The 18,516-nt window shown below is 45.8% G+C and overlaps 1 protein-coding gene across 6 annotated transcripts in view; it reads left to right on the top strand.

Annotated features, from left to right (window-relative positions):
* Positions 1–18,516, top strand: part of Nf1 (neurofibromin 1) — a 206,231-nt gene that overhangs the window by 37,646 nt on the left and 150,069 nt on the right. For all 6 annotated transcript variants that reach the window (XM_075686683.1, XM_075686679.1, XM_075686682.1 and 3 more), the window contains exons 10-16: positions 1,168–1,233; positions 1,786–1,962; positions 2,728–2,856; positions 13,813–14,169; positions 14,300–14,503; positions 15,298–15,661; positions 18,438–18,511. In XM_075686683.1, coding sequence (XP_075542798.1) covers positions 1,168–1,233; positions 1,786–1,962; positions 2,728–2,856; positions 13,813–14,169; positions 14,300–14,503; positions 15,298–15,661; positions 18,438–18,511 — 1,371 coding nt within the window. The remainder of the gene's footprint in view (positions 1–1,167; positions 1,234–1,785; positions 1,963–2,727; positions 2,857–13,812; positions 14,170–14,299; positions 14,504–15,297; positions 15,662–18,437; positions 18,512–18,516) is intronic.

Below are 18,516 nucleotides of genomic sequence, written 5' to 3'. Positions count from 1 at the left end.
AAAGGAGGGGAATGCACGCTGACTCTAATCATAAACTGACAGGTGATGGCCGTATCATTGCACTGACCGCGTCTCCGGCTTAAACATACCAATTTGTGTGGCGAACAAGTAATGGCCGTTAATATGCTAATTGCCCAAACCTCTCCTGAACGAGGTACTCCCATACTGGTCCTAAATCATCCATTTTGACAACCATTTTGATGAGGCCGTCGGCTCGTTCCCCATAATCGCATGAGCCGTGACTGGAGGTTGTCGCGAGGCGAACGGCCGATCACAACAGTGGCTATTGTATGTCGGTCATGCTGGTGCAGGACCAGCTTCTGCAGGGCACAGCCAGATTGGCGCGTACGAGTGCGAGTGCTCACTCAAGCCCCATCATGCGCAAAACAAATGCTGCGCATGCGCATAACAGTTACAGGTAGCCGGGGTCTGCTACATAGCGTAGATAGCAGCCGCTGCTGGGTGCCACAATGAGTCTGCTTGCTGAGCTTGCTGAGGACAGCCACGTTTGGTGCATCGTAGGCATCAAAATCAGAAATAGTAGCGTCTACGTGAACATCCAGAATCACATTTAAACTGTGCGCCATGGTGATGCTCAATAGGCGGAGCATTGCAAGCATGCTACGCTCCGCAGTAGCTTTCGCCATGCAAGGCATTGAAGAAGGAGCGGGAACATTGCGAAGGGCATATACGTGGCCTTTGATTGCCAATAACTCCACTTCTGCTGAACATATTGAAGTACTTCTTGTGGCAAAGTATTCCGAATTCTGAAATAGTATATTTTAACATCAAACGCATTTCTCGACTTCAGTAGAAAATAGCTCAGCACCCCTTTGAATCTAGTCGCAGCTTCATATAGGTAAGCGATCTGGCAACAGTGTCATCATTCCAGGAAGGTTGTTGTTCTACGTGACGATGCACAGTTCTGGAGAGGCAGTGCTACTTGATATCAGATGAGGTGTTGTTTGTTTAAAAACCATCTCTTATGCCGTACTTTTTACATGTTTTAACGTTAACTATAATCAGTGCCAGTGCACAGGTACTTATTGCTTTGCACATTCATTAAATCTCATTAGTTGTGTTCTTCTAAGAATGTATCTGTGCTGGTTCGGACAATGCGTCTGCTGCTGCCTTTGATGATTGGTGTGGCCTGTGCGTGTCTTGCAGATTATCCTGGAGGAAATAGTGAATGCCGACTCTGGGGCTCCCTGTTCGCCACGCCATCTGAAGAAGGTGTGTATGAGAGCCTTGGCACTGTAACACGCTAAACTCTTGTGGGACTGGATGGCCTGTCCATGCATGTCTCCACTTGCATGTGTATAATGGAAAGCATGTAGAAGTGCATCGATTGTTCAGCCATTCAAGAAGTGCCACAGCCCACATCGTACACTGTTAATCATAATTTTAACCACCATTTATGTCTACCCATCACGGTAGTTCAGTGGCTATGGCATTGCACTGACGAGTTTGAGGTCGCAAGTTCAGTCCTGGCTATGGCAGTCACATTCTGATGGGGGTGAAATGTAAAAATTCTTGTGCACACTAAAGAACCCCAGTTGGTTATAATTTATCCGGAGTGCCTCACTATAGCATGCCTCATAATCATACCGTGTTTTTGGCACATAAAGCCCCTGAAGTTAATTTTAAATTAAGAACAGGCCCAAGAATAAGTGATAATGTGGTAACATTGGATCCCTGTGACCTTAGTCTGCTAATACATGTTGACTTCTGTAAATACACAAGTGTGTGGTTACAGCAAGCTTCTCTGGGTCATTTAATGTGCAGAGGCAGTTCATTGACAATGTCAAGAAAGCCCTGGTGCCACATGGCACCAGCAAGCAGCTGACAGAAGCTGCAGCTGTGACATGTGTTAAGCTCTGCAAAGCGTCCACTTACATCAACATCCTGGACAGCAACAACGTTGTCTTCGCCCTCGTCCAAGTGGTCATCAATGACCTCAAGGTATGTATGAGAAACAAATAGTTTTCTCAAGAAGTGCTTAGGTGTCCTCGGATTTTTTGAGGACACATATGGGGAGAGGGCTTATGGTACATCCGATGACTGGTTGCTCTTGGGTACATTAGAGTTCTCTGGTGGTGCGCTTTCAATTTTGCTGTTTTAAATTGAGCACTTGGAATACATTCACCTGATTCATTCAGAGGGCCATGCTTCAACTCTGAGTGCATGGTGGTGTTTCTGCCTTCTAGCAGAAACCAAGATTTAAGCAGAATATCAATCTTGTGGCTTCTCGATTTCTCTGGGAACAGCCGAACATTTGGCTCAGGTGAACTTTGGATCCAATCTTGGGACAGTACTGTGCAGCTGCAAATCAACTCGGAGCACGATAGGAACCAGTTAAATGTGCCATCTTATTCATTAAGCGATCTGATGCCAGATTCCAACAAGACTAAGGCTGAAAATCCAAAATGAGTTAGCACATAATGACAATGACATAATGAGAGACGCCAAACAAAGTGCTAAAATGCATTGTAGCAGAGTGTACCAAGCAGTAATGAAAGAATAAATCTGCAAGCCTACAGAAGTGCTTATTCTGCATGCTCTTAGTGTGTATATTCACTTCTGTCTGTATTGTTGACTGTAGTGCTGTCTGCAGCACTGCTTTGCAGTGAGGCATGCAAGATAACTCTCCCCACCTTGAGTGCTGGTGTGTAGATGCCTTTGTGTGTTGTTTGCTTCTGCATGCTGCAACCGTGTGTCGCTGTGCAGCTGCTGCTGTTCAACCCGGCCAAGCCATTCGTCCGCAGCCAGGCCACAGTGGCCCAGGACGTGGAGCTCATGACCGACTGCTTCGTCTCCTGCTTCCGCATCAACCCGCACAACAACGAGGCGCTCAAGGTTGGATCCTTGCCCTGCTCTTCTTCTCGTTTTTTTTTTTTCACAGTGAATAACTGTTGAGTGGGAGTTCGTGTTTTGTGCCGACTATGGAACCTGATGTCATCCCATGCTGGAATCTGGGTGCACCACTTGAGAGACAAGCATTCTGTTGCAACACAAGTTTACATAGCCAACTGCGACACTGTGCTTCACATTAAAAAGAAAGGAATGTGGTGAACACAGACTGACATCTGATCTATAATGAGGCTAGCAAATTCATCAGAATGCAAATTGAGCAATTTTTCTTCAACAGTAGACTGGAACGAAAAGCTCATAAGAGTTCTGCTCAAAGTAGCTTATTTCAAAAGAGCTAATAGTAAGAAAAGTAATCCGGTCAAATCAAAGTCATTTGGTAGCAGGTGGTCCCATCTGAATTCTGCAGTTTCCGAAGGATTGCACAGAACTGTAGAATTTTTCTCACGGGTGGGAGTGGCAGTGAGAACTTGCAAAACTGCCATTGTGAGGCTGGCACCCTTTTAAGGGGAAGCTTTCTTTGTGAACCCCCTCCCCCCCCCGCGTGCCTCTCTTCCTAACCGGGGCTGCCTGCTGCTGCTCGTGCATTCTTGCTGAATAGCTAACACTCGGACGGACGGACGGCCACCCCACGCGTGAGAAAAATTCTGCAGTTCTGTGCACTCCTTGGGAAACTGCAGAATTCAGATAGGACCACCTGCTATCAAATGACTTTGTTTTGACCGGATTACTTTTCTTACTATTAACTCTTTTGAAATAAGCTACTTCGAGCAGAACTCTTATGAGCTTTTCGTTCCAGTCTACTGGACGGACCACCAAGCTCTTGTTCTTATTTTGCTTAATGTCCTACTTGCCTTAAAAAAAAAGATACGTACAAGGAGTTTCCAGCATCAAACTTTCTAAACTTTTGTATGTCTCCATTGTTTGTGGTCTCCTTACTTTTCTGCTACCAAACCGCCAATCGCCTCTTACTAATCTCTCTTGCGGACAAGTTTGTTGTATATCGTTGTTGTATATTGCTTTGTAACTACACATTCTAAGGCAGCCTGAGCTCACTTCAAAATGTAAAGAGCTTCCCTTTGAGTTATCATAAATTATTTCTTTGTCTTCATTTTCCTGACTTCATTTTTTCCTCTTATGTAGTCACTCATGGCAGGTTTCTTTTCCATTGCTAGTACCCATGAGATTGTCTCAGCCTCTCTCACTTTGCGTTTGATGTTCTTTTTTGCCATGTTGTAGACCATACTGGTCGCATAATCTCTGCTTAGGTTCCTAGTTGTTTTCCTGCACAGTGAGTTAATGTTCTTTCTGTACAAATATATGAACACTCTCGTAAGCCATATTCCTCAGTTGTTATTCAAAATCAATTTTACTCTGAGCTTCCCTCACTTCGAAACTTGTCCAGCCCATATTACCCTGCACAGCTTCATTAGTAGTCTTCCCACGAGTGCCCAGTGCGAGGCGTCCCACTTACCTTTGATTGCCATTGAGTCCTGATTGTACCCCTGACTTCAAGCAAATATAACCACATTTCCAAAAGTAATCCTGGAGCCATTACACCTTTCCACATACCCCGGAGGACCTTGTACCTATTGTATCCCCATAGCGCTCTGTGCTTCATTAGTGCTGTATTTTTCTTCCCCTTTACTGTTATCCTGTGTCTCCATACATCTACCTATTGCCTTCATTTATCCATATACCAAGGTATTTATATTCTTTTACCCGAGGTATTTCTTGGCCCTGAATTGACACTGTCTGTTCACTGTTTTCATTGATTGCCATGACACCTGATTTTCTAATGCTAAATTTCAATCCTAAATTCTCACCTTCCTGTCCACAGATAGCCAGACGTTGCATATCACTTTGTTTGTTAGCAAGCAACACAATGTCGTTGGCATAACACAAACCTGGAAGTTGCTGCTCCATGCTCCGGTTACATCTAAAAAAGCCACATACAATCACTGACCGATTTTCCAGACCTCGCGGGGACCGAGAAATAGTCTGAAAAATTAGTTTGAAAAATTTGTTCAGCAAAAAAAAAAAAAAAAATGTATTAGGCTTAAAGCAGCTTAAAAAAAAATCTTCAATAATGCTTTGCCTCATACTATTCTTGGAAGCGATCAGATTTGCTTTGATTTCTGAAAGAGTGATGTGGTCACTGTGTTGGCGATCTCCGCCAATGGAGGTCGCCATGGAGCTAGAAGAAACGAGCCGCGTTTCTTCGCACCACTTAGCTCTCGTGAAGGCACAGGAGGCTCTTGTGAAGGCACATTACACGAATGCGAAGCCTACTACACAAATCTCTGTCGACTTTTCCTTTCCTCTGCCACCTTGCATGTTTATGTAGCCTACTGCATGGCAAGCTTTCTTCTCTTCCTCCTTTTTCTGTTTTTGACGGTGATGCTAGTCTGAAGTTCCCCTAGGGAATCTTCATTACTACTTACCCTGGCTTCCTGAGCGCCCGCGGGCCCCCCAGAAAGCAATTGTGCAGCCGGCAAGTCACCGGCTCACTTCTCGTTCAAGCCTGTGATTGAAGTAAATTCCATCTTGTTGGAAACCACCACACCTTCTCACTTCCCTGTTTACTTCCATGTCCTCGAAAGCTTTCTCTCCGCTCACTTTCCATATAGCTTCATTAGCGGCCTTGAGAACCGCTCTTTGTACGTTAACGTTTCCTAAAGGTACCTCCAGCAACGTGCGCACCACAATCTGCACTCGAGGGACATCTCGTGCAAGTTGTCTACATTCTTGGCCAGACGCTGGGAAGGCCCTGACCCTTTTCTGTTTGGCACGGCATTTAGCCTGCCCGCTACTACTAGAAGGTTGCATCCCTGTGCATTATCCGCGAGCTTTTCTCTAGCTCGCTCCATGACAGAGCCCAATGTTTGCCCTGGAAACGTCCTGACCACCACTCTTTTGTCGCCTATCACCCCCTTGACAATTGCCTCTGGGCACCTAGTTAGATTTGAGTCACTGGCGATTATTGCCTTTTCACTCTCTCCTGTCTTGCAGGGAAACAGCGTTCCATCGTCACTACCACTTTCGTTTATGATGGTAGCCCTGTCTAGTTTTACTTTGGCTGCTTGAAGTATTTCTTCAACTGCCTTCTGTGCATGTCGCCCCGTTTACAGCTCGTTCTTGAGCTCTCCGACCCATTTGACAAGCTCACCCTGGACATACTCCATTTGCTTTACTTTTGCATTGACATCACAGTGTCTGCAGATCAACTCGATTTCCTTTCAGTTCTGTTCCTTGCCTTAATCTATTTTTCTGGGACCCCCTGCACGCTGCACACTTTACTCTCTTTCTTGCCACACGTTGAACTTAGCAGGCTCTAATGCTAACACTGTTGGAGTTGAGGAGGACGTCGGGATGAAAAACTGGAGGTTTATTTACATTATTTACAGTGAGAGTACAAAGAAATGAAGTCATAAAGTCATTACGGGCCGGCAGCTACTCGGACGCTGCGGCCCGTGGCAACAAGCTCGAAAGAGATGAATGAAGGAATGCTCTAGGAATGCTACTCCCGGTCTGTGTCTTTTAAGCCCTTCGGTGTCTCGAAGTCACATCACGTTCGGCCAATGGGCGAGCCCGCTCTGGTGACGCCATTTTCGGCCAATCGGCAAGCCCGCTCAGGTGTCGTCATTTTCGGCCAATGGTAGGCGCCCGTGCGATTGTGTCCCACCCGGCGCACAGGGTCGCTCCTTGGGCCCCAATTGTCTGAGCGCTTAGTTATCTCTGTGGTATTGCCATCCTGACTTCCAACCGCCGTGACAAAGGCGGATGGGGGATTGCTGTCAGGGCTTCATGGTGCATTACAGCCGTCTTGCTTTGGGACCCACGTTACCTGAAACAGTGCCAAGCTCCCGCTACGCTTTCGGGAAGAGTCAAGCAGTGATTAGCTCCACCTGCGGCGCACGAGGTGGGAGACGCCAACTCGTTTGCATGTGCCGCGCCTCAGGAATGTGGTATACGTGTTTCTGCACTCCTTAATTAGCTGTGGCGCGATTCGATGTGGTCTGGTGAACTCGTAGTAGGAGGAAACTGTCCCGTATCTAACAACACTGAACATTTCAAAGCATATACCTACAAGCCGAGGTATGTGTAACACAACCTGAATCCTTAAAGTGCCACAAATGATTTATCTACAATTTTTTAAAAAGCAACGAACGTCAAACAGACTTATGGTATGACACACCGTTGTGTGTGCTCAAACATGTGGCAACACTCTGACTGTCCTGCAACAGCAATACTTGCAATACAGGGACACACGCACTAAAAACACTAATGCAGTAATGTCCACTTATAACGATACCACATATAACAATTTATTGTTTATAACGATGACTCGCCTTAAGAGTTTTGACTTGTGCATTAGGGCTGTGAGAAAAAAAAAAAACATATATAACAGTATTTCATTCACCGCACATTGTATACAACAATCAACATTTTACCTTCTGGATGGTGTTTTCCATGCAGAATAATTGTGACATTTGCGTTGCTGAGTTCTCCTTAAACCAACGATGCCGAGATGGGATGAAAAGTTTGCTTACACGAGTTCGTATCTGCCGCCACTACCACGCAGTGCATCCTGCCAGCGTGCCGATTGCCAAAGCCATGAAGAGCATCGTGAGTTGCCACAGCGTGCCACAAGATGGCGCCAGCCGCTTCATGTCTGCTTTGCCCACGATCGTGCTTCACCAGTGCCTCCTAGATGGCAGGCCTGTGCACTCTTGCTTTATGACGTCATGTTACTAGGACTGAAATTTCCATTGCCAAGCCCGGCATGATGAAAGTGGCGATGTAAAAATCACTGTGGCTTACTCGGAGGATCCCATTAGATTCTATGGCCGTAGGGCAAGGTAGTATGATGTCACGGATCGAAGTGCACCGGCCTTGTGCTATCTAGGAGGCATTGGCTCCACATGTTCGGAGAAGACAGAGAGAGAATAATAATAAAAAGGAAAGCGAAGCGGTAGCTGCCCTTTCTACACTCTCTATGTGAGCGCGAAAATGCGCTGTGGAAGCAGCCTTCATAGAGAAAGCAGCCCCGAAGAAGATGGTGCCAACAAAGCATGAAGCTGTGTCGCTTTATACAAAGCTGCAAATTTTGCTAGACTCAAGGAAGTACGAGCTTGCGCAGGGGCGCCGCAATCATGACGGCTGCATCCGGGAGCCATACCGATCAACGGAAAAGGCGGGCTCTGTGGGCCAGGACGAAACTGCCCATGATAGCGAAACCAACACGGTGTAAGCCACTGACATCATCGAGCTCTGGGAGCACGTCGCTACTGACGATGTAACAAGTGGTGCTTCGATTAAGGAATTTCGGAGTGCAGAGAGTGCTGCCTCGTTCTGCTAAGAGATCTCGGACGGGGCGATCGTTGTCACTACAGATGGCGGTGTTGTGTGACGGAGGCTGTGACAGCAGCAGCAGCAATGACAAGATTAGCCAGTCTTTGACACCGACCTCGATCGAGTCCCTTATTGAGTTCATGCAAGTTAAATTATGGCTGCCACTGTTCATGCAGCAGCTGGATGCGATGCACACGGCCGTTGTGAACCTGATATTCCCATCACAAGGAAGTGCACATTTCTGACTATTTCAGTGCACCAACACTTGACATGCTGTTTAGAGGTACAAATAAACATTCTATTTTTCACTCTGTACTTTCTACAATGCTAATTTTTATCACAAGTGCCAAATTTGGTTTCGGTGCTACAAAGGTATGTTCAGTAGGTTTCCATTACTTTTTTTTTTTTTTACGGCAGCCCAGATATAGCGATGATCTGTTATGACAATAGAATTTTTCGTTCTTCTTGATATCATTCTAAGTAGACTACATTGCAGCTAATAGCCTTGCTGCTTCCAGCCTATTATTTAAAGGATAATAGGACAACGTTCCACATGTTCACACATATTAAAACACGAGGCACAAAAGGACGCTCTGACTGTCCTAAAAGAGAACCGATATACCCGATACCACATGCACAAAAAAAAAAAAACTTGGAAGAAATGCCACTTCCAACCTACTATTTAAAAGGCAAAAAAAATTCACACAAGTTTAAAAACAGAGGGCTTTCAGGGCTTTGTTGCCACCACGAAGCCTTGGAACAAACACGTCCGTCCACCCCAAACATCCTCCGCGAACACGCTGCGAGACGGCGGTGCGATGTAGGAGCAATGGCTCGCGCTACTTCGCCTGCAGCAGTGGAAGGTATAGGGGGTCCTGTGCATGTGGGTCGTTGGCTGGTGGTCAAGAGGGTGAGGGGGCCGTGACACGGAGAGTTGTGATGAGACGAAAGAGAGGGCACTGGTGGAGATGGCCTCACATTACCCATGCATTGCGCCGCCTGGCAGCAGCTTGGGAGATAACATCTGCACCTCCAAGGGGAGGTCAGGTACCCCGAACAAATGGTGCAGAAACCCAGCTTGCCTCTTTCAACCCCTATAATGCTGGTTGCGTTGAAAGTTTCATTGCAGTCTTTGCCAACATGAATAAAGCGTTTGGTTTCAGTTTGCACTCACATTGAATAAACACAAGCACATGTTTCAACAGTCAACGCATCTATTTATTTTACCCTCAGGGTACATCTGTACATTACAGCGGGGAGGGGCAAGATTGTGATGTAAAACTAAGTTGATAAGCATATTATAAATCGAGAAAAGAAAGTGACATGGGTGCATAATGGTAATCATTATCACAGTAAATACAGACAGGTACACACGAAATGCTGAAAAATACACAAGCTTTGGAATACAGTTGTACTCCGATACATCGTCTTGTGTTAGGAACGACTCGGTAGTTAAAGAGTTAATAGTGCATCTTTAAAATGAATAGGGTCACTAATGCTCGTTACAGATCCTGGTAGCTGGTTCCAATCTTTCGCAGTCATGGGAAAAAACGAAAGTGAGTGTGCAGTCGTATTACTCCTGGGTATGCTGACCCGAGGATGATCAAGACATGCGGGAATAAATGGAGAAGGACGTGTACCCAATGTGTTATGTAGGGGTGTGTGAATACTGAAGAGTAAATTTTGAATCGTACCAAGAAAGAAAAAGCTGAATATAGAATCGAATATCAGAAAACACTTCGCAAAATTTAATGCTTACAAATTTTGACCAAGAAAATACGATGCTGCACATGCGTGGGATTCTCCTAGCATTATTATGCAACTAAAATGTAGCAAGCGATCAGTAAGTTGCATAGAAATCAAGATATACAGTACGGTCTACTCCTATTGAACAACAGTTTAGCGTCCCAGCACTGATTCTAGCACAGTTCTTGGATATGAATGTCTGAAAAATATCTTTTTTATCAGTAGAAATCTTGTTGAATAGAATCAATTGCTTTTTTTCCTCTGCAACTAATAAATTAGTGACATTCTGTTGTACTGAATACCAATGAGGTTCTCAGTTCAATAGTGGACCTGTGTTTTGTGCCAATATTTTATTTATTGCATAGAAAGTTTTGCTTTCCTGTTTCTCTCCAAAATGCAGAAGGGCTATCCCAACTTTATGGCAGGTGGGTTATTGTAAGGTCAGTCTCCGTGACGGACGAAAGGACTGCACATCACGTGGCTCTATAACTGCTCCACACGTAGCTGGTGCTAACAGTAAAGAGCAGGCGCCATCTGCGTGTCAGGTTTGGCCTGATTTGACACCTGTCAAATAATCTGAAATCTAGAGGGTCCATGCCAAATTTGCGGCGCTTGCTACCACCTTCGTCCTCCTCCTCCTCCTCGTTCATCCGCCGTCTCTCGCTTTCGTTTGTGAGGTGGTTCGTGGACTTTCTGAGCGTTGCATGCCTGTGGCAAATAGATGTGCATCGATTCGGAACCAAGCCGTAACTTTAGTTGCGAACGGCCAATGAAACAGTGTCGATTAGGCCTAATGGCCGAAGCAGCGTGGCCGTGACGAAAATTCACAGCTGGCCAATATGGCAACGGGGCCGCAGGCCGTCGCAGAATGCTTGTTAACCTGGACAAACCTTGTACTGACAGAGGCGGTCCCGGTCGACGTGATGCCGCGTTTTCCTAATTGCGCTGTTTGGGCGCTGTGTGTGTGATCCTCGCATCGGACCGACGTTTGGGAAGCGCTCGCAGTGACAAGGTGCGTTGCCCCATCAGCTAAGGCGACCCAACCACGGCGCGCTCGGCACTCTTCTTGCACTGAAAACGAAGTGAAGCACTCGCTTGGGCGACATCGAGCACAAGGAGCTCCGCAGTGCATGCAGCTTGTGGCACTGCATGGTTCTCTACACTGAATATATTGAATGTTCGAAAAATCTAATAGTATATATATATTCTATTTGTGAATCTAATTATTTGAACGTCCACTATTCAGTTTGGTTCAGTGATATTCGATGTTCGCACACCCTACTGTTATGATAGTAAATTTTTTGGACAAGGCATCTACGAGAATCTTTCCTGTGACTGGCAGTGCTGCAGTGATGCTTTCATGGGATATAGCTTGATATAGCTTGATGCGGGTTGCTTACCTACGTGGCATATTCAAGCTGCGAGCATATAAATGTAGTGGAGAGCATTAGTTTTACAGATGATAGAAGCATGTAAAAGTTTCGTTTCAGGTACTTTAAGGTGCAATTGGCTTTCAAAGTAACATGTTCAATGTGTGTTTTTCAAGACAAAGTGTTGGTTAAATAGACTTCAAGGCACTTGTATGTCATTACTAAACTGGTTGCTGATTGTTTATGTAATACGTAGGCTGAAGTACATTAGTTCAGGAAATTTGCATTGCTCTGCGCTTACTGGTGTTCACCTGCATATGCAAGGTATGACGTCACTCTAGTACTGTCAGATTTGTTTGAAGACGTGTGCAGTGGGAGAAGTATTGGTTATCGTACGATGTATCACACACTCATCGGTGAATACAGACATTTGTGGGAAAATGTTAGCAGGCAAGACAAACAGTAACGGTTCCAGAACTAATCTCTGCAGCAAGCCAGACAGACAATTTGCCGTAGGTGATATCTTATTAGTAACGACAAATTGAGCACCATGAGTAAGGAAAGCTTGAATATTTAATTTTGTTGGGGTTGATTTTTAACATATTTATGTAAAAGGAGAGGTTGGTGAACTTTTATCAAAAGCTTTACTAAAATTGAGGAATACACAGTCGGTAAGAAAGCCAGCATCGATGTAGTCGTGAAAATGATCAGTGGAAATTATAAGCTGAGTGTCACAGGAAAAGGGGTTGCGAAATCCAGGTTGAAATGAAGTACAGAAGTCAATAGTTTCAAGAAAATGTACAAGATGGGTGTACATTATGTGTTCCGTTATTCTTCACTGTATCGATGTAAGCGATATTGGTCTGTAATTTTGTATGGGTTTTGGATGCCACCAGATTTATGAATAGGTATGAATTTCGCTGCCTTCCAACGTTTTGGCAGTGAAACAGTGCTTAGGGACTGCAAGAAGATGTATATTAATACACGAGCATTCACTGATGTTCTTCAAAAATTTTGAGTTGATTTCGTCTGAACCGCAAGTAGGGGAGAGCTGATACCTATTGCATTCAAAAACTATGGGATCCACAGGAATATTGCTGTTTTGAAATTATTCTTGCTACTCTTGTACTGAAGCACATGAAATTGAACTTGGGAGTCTGTCAGTACTATTGCGCAGTGATCATGAGGGGCTGCCACGCCAGGGGATGTAGGAAGGGTATATTGTTTGCGCTGTTTCCTCTAAGTATTCCAAGAAAGCTTAGGATTTGGTTTGACCATATTGGGGAGAGTGGTGATAACAAAGGTAAGCTTAGTTGATCGTTGTGTGGACAAGTATTTAGCAGCAGCTCCTTTCTACGCTAGCCAATGGTCCAATCTGTTGATGTCCTTTGCACTCCGAAACAGTCACTTCTTCCTGTTATTTAATCTATTTTAAATGCCTGTTAAGCCAAGGAGCAGTGTTGTTATTGTGCGCAGGCCGTAAGGGTATGTAACGATGGATCAGATAATGAAACTTGCTCTTAAACATGCACCAGTTTGTTTTGACGGAGCATTCTAACAATTTAACCCTTTCACGGTCGATTGTGTTCGCCATATGCTATCTTCCAGGGTCGATTTTTTTTATTGCAGATTCCAATTCTTCTGAGGGACCTATTTCAAAAAACAATTATCGTAATTTTTCTAGGGTGAGCGTAAGTGAGAAAAAAATATTTTGCGTTCGTATATATGCACTCTTTATTCATGAATAACAAGAATAAAAAAAAAACGAAATAAACTTATAAGAATGAAAAATTCGATGCATTGTTATAGTTCAAGGCTTAGAATATGCGTACACGAGAATATTTCGCAAGTCACAAATGTTCCTGCTCTTACAGTAATATTTACGTCCACAGCCTAATCGAACTGCGTAGGTGAGCGCACTCAAGAAAAATGTGGTTGTGTGCCCGTCAAAAAAGCAAAATGCGTGACAAACTTCCGCTAATCTTCCTCTTATCGCCAACCAGAGGCAAATTGATATCGCGAGGCCATATGTGCTCGGCTTGGCAGAAATTCTTTGGTCAGGTTGGACGGGCAGTGCTCTGGCCCAAATCCTCGGTCAAGTTGAAGAATGAGTCATAGGCGGTAGTCCCGTCAGGTGACTGAAGAGCAACAGAACCATCCAGGTGATCTGCCAGCCTAGACGGTAACTGTAGTACGAGGAAAAAGTTGCGTAAGCACCCCATCGTGTTTGTGCAAAGCTTCGGAAAGCTTTGCTATAGATTCCAACAGGCCACGTTTGATCTGCTGCATTGTTTTCTGTTTATGGAACTATACCGTGCTGTGCTTGGGTGAGTTACAATGTTCTTCAGACCTGGCTCACTTCTTTCTTTTCGTTTAACTCAGAAGAATGACAACAGTTTTATCACGGGACAGCAATGGATGGACATGTCTGTGGGCTTGACGAGGCTGCTGCTGTGTGCATGCGTGTGCGCAGGTGTGCCTGCACGCCGGCGGCCCCACCTGGACGTACCAGCACGTGCTGCTGGGCTCCCTCCTGCGTGTGGTGAGCCAGCCGCGGCTGGCCTGGTGGCCCCAGGTGGACCTGCTCTACTCCAAGGCCCCCGAGCTGCGACACATGTTCACCGACACCCTGAACCGCGTCACCCAAGGGTTCGTCTCGCACGGCGGGAGCTCCTCGGGGGGACCTGCCAAGATGATCCCCAGCCTGACGCTGAAGGAGAAAGTGAGCACTCTCAAATTCAAGGAGAAGACCGAGGAGCAGCTCTCCTACAAGAACCTGCTGCTGCTCATGGTGCGGCTCATCCATGCCGACCCCATGCTCATGCTCAACGTGAGTGCCCCCTGCTGCTGCAGCTGCTTGGGGAAGGGAGTACCTGCACCGTCTGCACAGCACAGCACAACTGTTCCGGTTGTGCGCTTTGCTCCGAGCATTGGGTGACGAGCTTCTTCCCCTCGTGCAGAGCCAGGGCAAGGCCGGCCACGAGGTGCAGAGCAGCACGCTGGAGCTGATCAACGGTCTGGTGTCGCTGGTGCACCAGCCGCCCAGCATGCAGGACCTGGCGCAGGAGGCCATGGAGGCCCTGCGAGTGCTGCACCTGCCCGAGCACATCGAGCGGTGGAACCCCGAGGCACCCATCAACACCTGCTGGGACCTCTCCTCACAGGTCAGTGGACTGCACTGGTGCAGTGCACTGCTTCCTCTCGTTGCTTGGGCTAGTGATTTAATGGATTATCTCGGGGAATACAAGACCTGATGAGTCATGTTGAAAATTTACCACAAGCAGGTACTGATAACTTACAGTTGTCAGTAAGCGCTCGTAGTGTGTTTTTCCTTTGTCTTCATCCTTTCTAGTGCTAAATTTTCAACATGAATCAGTACCAGCTTTCTCGGTTCACTCTCCTTATTAACCTAATAGTGTTGATTGTTTTTGTCCCACTTGCGCCACTGCAACAGTAACAGTACCAAATGCAAGCTTCTGTGCTTGTATATATGTATGGACCCAGTTGCAAATGGGCATGTCGTAAAACATCAGTTTTCTTTCTTTTCTTCTCTTTATTGAGCTAGTTGCCCATTCTAAATTCTACTGCAAATAGCCCTCCGCTAACAAGCCAACTCACAGAACAGAAGTGGCACAGATAAATGACACAATTGTTCATGTATTGCTGCTACTCTCCCATATGTTGTTATATCCATGTTGTGCTGCACGAAGCGAAATCAGTTATCTTTTATTCTCTTGGAGTGATAGCCTTGCTTGTAGGCTTGCCAACATCTTTGCTTGCTGACACAATTCACCCCAAGTCCCTAGGGCTTTTCATACAGCTTGTTTCTGCATATGTCATATGAGCGGTATGCCCATTTGCACCTAGAAGTGTTCGTTATTGCACGTACAGGCTCGTTAATCACGCTGCAGTGCAAGGGAACACTTGCTGAATGCTCCTCGTCTCTATCTGTGTGCAGGCACTGTTCTCGATCTCACAGAAGCTGATCCAGCACCAGATCATCGGCTACACAGACGTGCTGCGGTGGCTGCGCGAGGTGCTGCGGTGCCGCAATGCCTTCCTGGCACGGCACCGCGAGTATGCCAACCTGGGCTCCCACGTGGCCATCTGCAAGCAGGCACACATCAAGCTAGAGGTCGTCTTCTTCATGTACCTCTGGAGCGTTGACATTGACGCCGTCCTCGTCGCCATGTCCTGCTTTGCCCTGCTTTGTGAGGAGGCCGACATACGGTGCGGCCAGGACGACCTGACCGTCACCTACCTGCTGCCAAACTACCACGTCTATCAAGAGCTAGCCACAGCCAGCACTGTGCTCACAACCGGTACGCAACGACACCACCTCCTTCTTTTATCGTTCTTGCATTTCGAGGTCGTATAGGAGAGTTGCAGTGTGGGACTACTGCTCTGCCATTGCTGGTACTGTCTCTGCCATCTACCAGCTTTGCTAGCTACACCGCACCAAGTGTATTAATGGCAGAGCTTAGCTGGCACGTACTAAGCTGCCTGGTGGCCGAAACAGTTGCTTAAACATTGGACTGGTTTACATTTCTGTTGAAGTTCCTGTCCTTATCAGTACCACACAGCAGGTGAAACATCATCTTTAAAGTGAAATTCTCAGGTAAAGTCCGCTGCAGCCTTGCTTGCTTGCCTGAAACACTGTATGTTATGGTAGAATTTCTCTCGGACAAACCTCAAGAGCCTCTTTGTTTGGGGCTCTCACTTGCAGTAAGCTTTCTTTTTGTCCATTTTCATTTCCCCTTTTTATTGTTTCTACTTTTCTATCAAAAAGAGAAAAGCTGATTTCCTCTATGCTTTTCCTTGCTTCACTCTGTGCTAGTCACTATATAAAAATCAATTTGAAAGAATGTAAATTTGGGCCTGTTGCTTCTATTAAACCTCAGCATAATGAACTTCAGTTCTTGTTATAACTAAAATCTCGTTATAACAAAGTATTTTAACTTTTTATAACTTCTTGTCCGTAAAACGCCATTTATTTAGTCTTAATATAATGAAGTGTGTTTATACAGAATTTCAGTATAACAAAATTTCACTGCTGCCGCAGAAGAATACCAAGGCAATAAATGGAAACTTCCGAGGATGCAGATGGTCAAATGGTTGAATTATAAGTGGCTGTTTGCAAACGCACCTCTCAGGCGTGACGTGCAACCAAGAGCAACCATCGAAGCGGAGCAGCACCATATTCTCACGTTCCCTATAAAGTCCAAGTGTGACAAGAAACTGTCGCGCCCCACGCACTGTATGCTTTGGGTGCGAGTGAAAGCAGATGGGGGTGAGCCGAGAAAAATGGTGGCTTGATGAGCACAGTCTTTCTAAGTGAGCAAGAGGGAGGGATCGGGGGCACATATGCAGCCCGTGTGCCCTGGTTTAGAGGTAACCATGACATAAGGAATGTCTGAGTTGCGAAAAGCCTTTATGGGGCATGAACATTAAAAAACAAATAAGGCTCTATCATCAATGAACGCAAACTACGAACCCAGTAGAAAACCCTAATAAACAACAAACTATACACAGCACGAGCAATTCGACGCATTCCCTGAACTGAGTTATCAGTTCAGCAAATGCGACGCACAGTGCTTTCAGGGAATGCTCGCACACAGTGTATTGGTAAGTTCAGAATATTTACATCGAGTCCACTAGCGTTTCTGTGTGGCCTCGTCATTGCTGTTTCCGACGAAAAGTCGTTGGGCCCATCGATTCGCATTGTGGATTCTGCATCGCTGTCTCCGCGGTCCGGTCCACAGTTCTGGCCAGAAAGTCTGGATGGTGGGGCGCACCTTAGTCGCCTGACCGACTCCGGTAGCCTGCAGATCGTATGTACAGCAGGGACTCTTAGAAATGGCGCCGTCAGCATGTAGTTGGTCTTTGGTGGGGCGCCAGCTCGACTCATGGGTCGCAGCTGCGGCGGCATAATCGCTTGATTATCGCCGCCTCCGTGAGCCACCCGTCACGTCTAGCCTCCAGCTCCTTCTCCTGCTTGTCATCCCTGAACGAAGCTGGGCTGCTTCCTTCTGCTACGTGTCCTTTCACAGCACTGGCCACTAGTTCCACGTATATTTTTCAGCATCTTTTCTGTTCATATATTCAGTTTTTTTTGTTTGGCCACTTCCTTATTTTGTCACATCTTCTTTCTCTTTATCTCTGCCACCTTGTGCTTTCTTGCTCTCTTTCTCAATTAAATGTCTTGTTCTTCCTTTTTTTTTGTATTCGTCTTTTTCTTTATTCCCTTGTTTCTTCAGTGACTCATAACAGTGCAAAGAAGAAGAGCGGGCATGCCCAGATGGCCTGGCATCACGTGCACCGTCTTCTGGTGCATTTGGTCCTCGTTGCCGACTCTCATATTGAAAAAAATAAATTCTTTTCTCATTCAGATTTGCTTTTTCAGATTGCCCAACAACTTGGAAAATTTTGCTGCCTCATTCGTGAAACAAATATCTGTTGGAGACTCTACTTATTTGCATAAAAAGTTTAATTTGAGTGTAAAGAAGCAAATTGCCAATTTTACTGACTTTGATGTAGCGAGGTTTAACCACATTACACTTTAGCCTGTTAGCATACAAAGTGCTAGCAGAGTGTTTCGAGCGCTGTTGTGTGCTAATAGGGTAAAATACAAAGTGAGCCTCTCTTTTTTTTATCATTGTTCAATTCAACTTTTGGCATGGGTTACCTGCCATGTTTCTCAATAAAAGAGGTGGGGATTTGCATTTGTCTAGGCCTCTTAGTGTCTGCATCACACCTGCCTTCCCCCAAGTGATCTATGAAAACTAATGTTGCTTTGCCACAGTCCAGATACTGAAGGGGGCATAGCTACCATGTTTTAAACGTCTTATTGTGAGGGGTCGAGATAAAGGCAGATTCACATTTTCTGTCGGGTCAAACCAGGCAAGTAACAGTGCCAAATGTTATATTGAATGATCCTGTCCATAAAAATTCAAATTGGCTGCAAAATCGAAATTTGAGCAAGAACGTATGCACTAAACTCATTATTTCTTTAAAAATTGCTTTGGAAGCTGTCACACAGTCACCCATCCTACCGTGCCGACACTTGTCCTTAGCACACTGTTCCTCTTCTACTTCCAGGTCGGGCAGTGCTGCAGAAGCGGATCATGGCCTTGCTCAGGAAGATCGAGCACTGCACCCAGGGATGTTCCCTGGTGAG

This window comes from Dermacentor variabilis, chromosome 3 (assembly GCF_050947875.1).
Source record: "Dermacentor variabilis isolate Ectoservices chromosome 3, ASM5094787v1, whole genome shotgun sequence".
NCBI lineage: Eukaryota > Metazoa > Arthropoda > Arachnida > Ixodida > Ixodidae > Dermacentor > Dermacentor variabilis.
The sequence above is the reverse complement of the archived record's forward strand: the minus strand, read 5'-3'. Positions and strand labels throughout refer to the sequence as shown.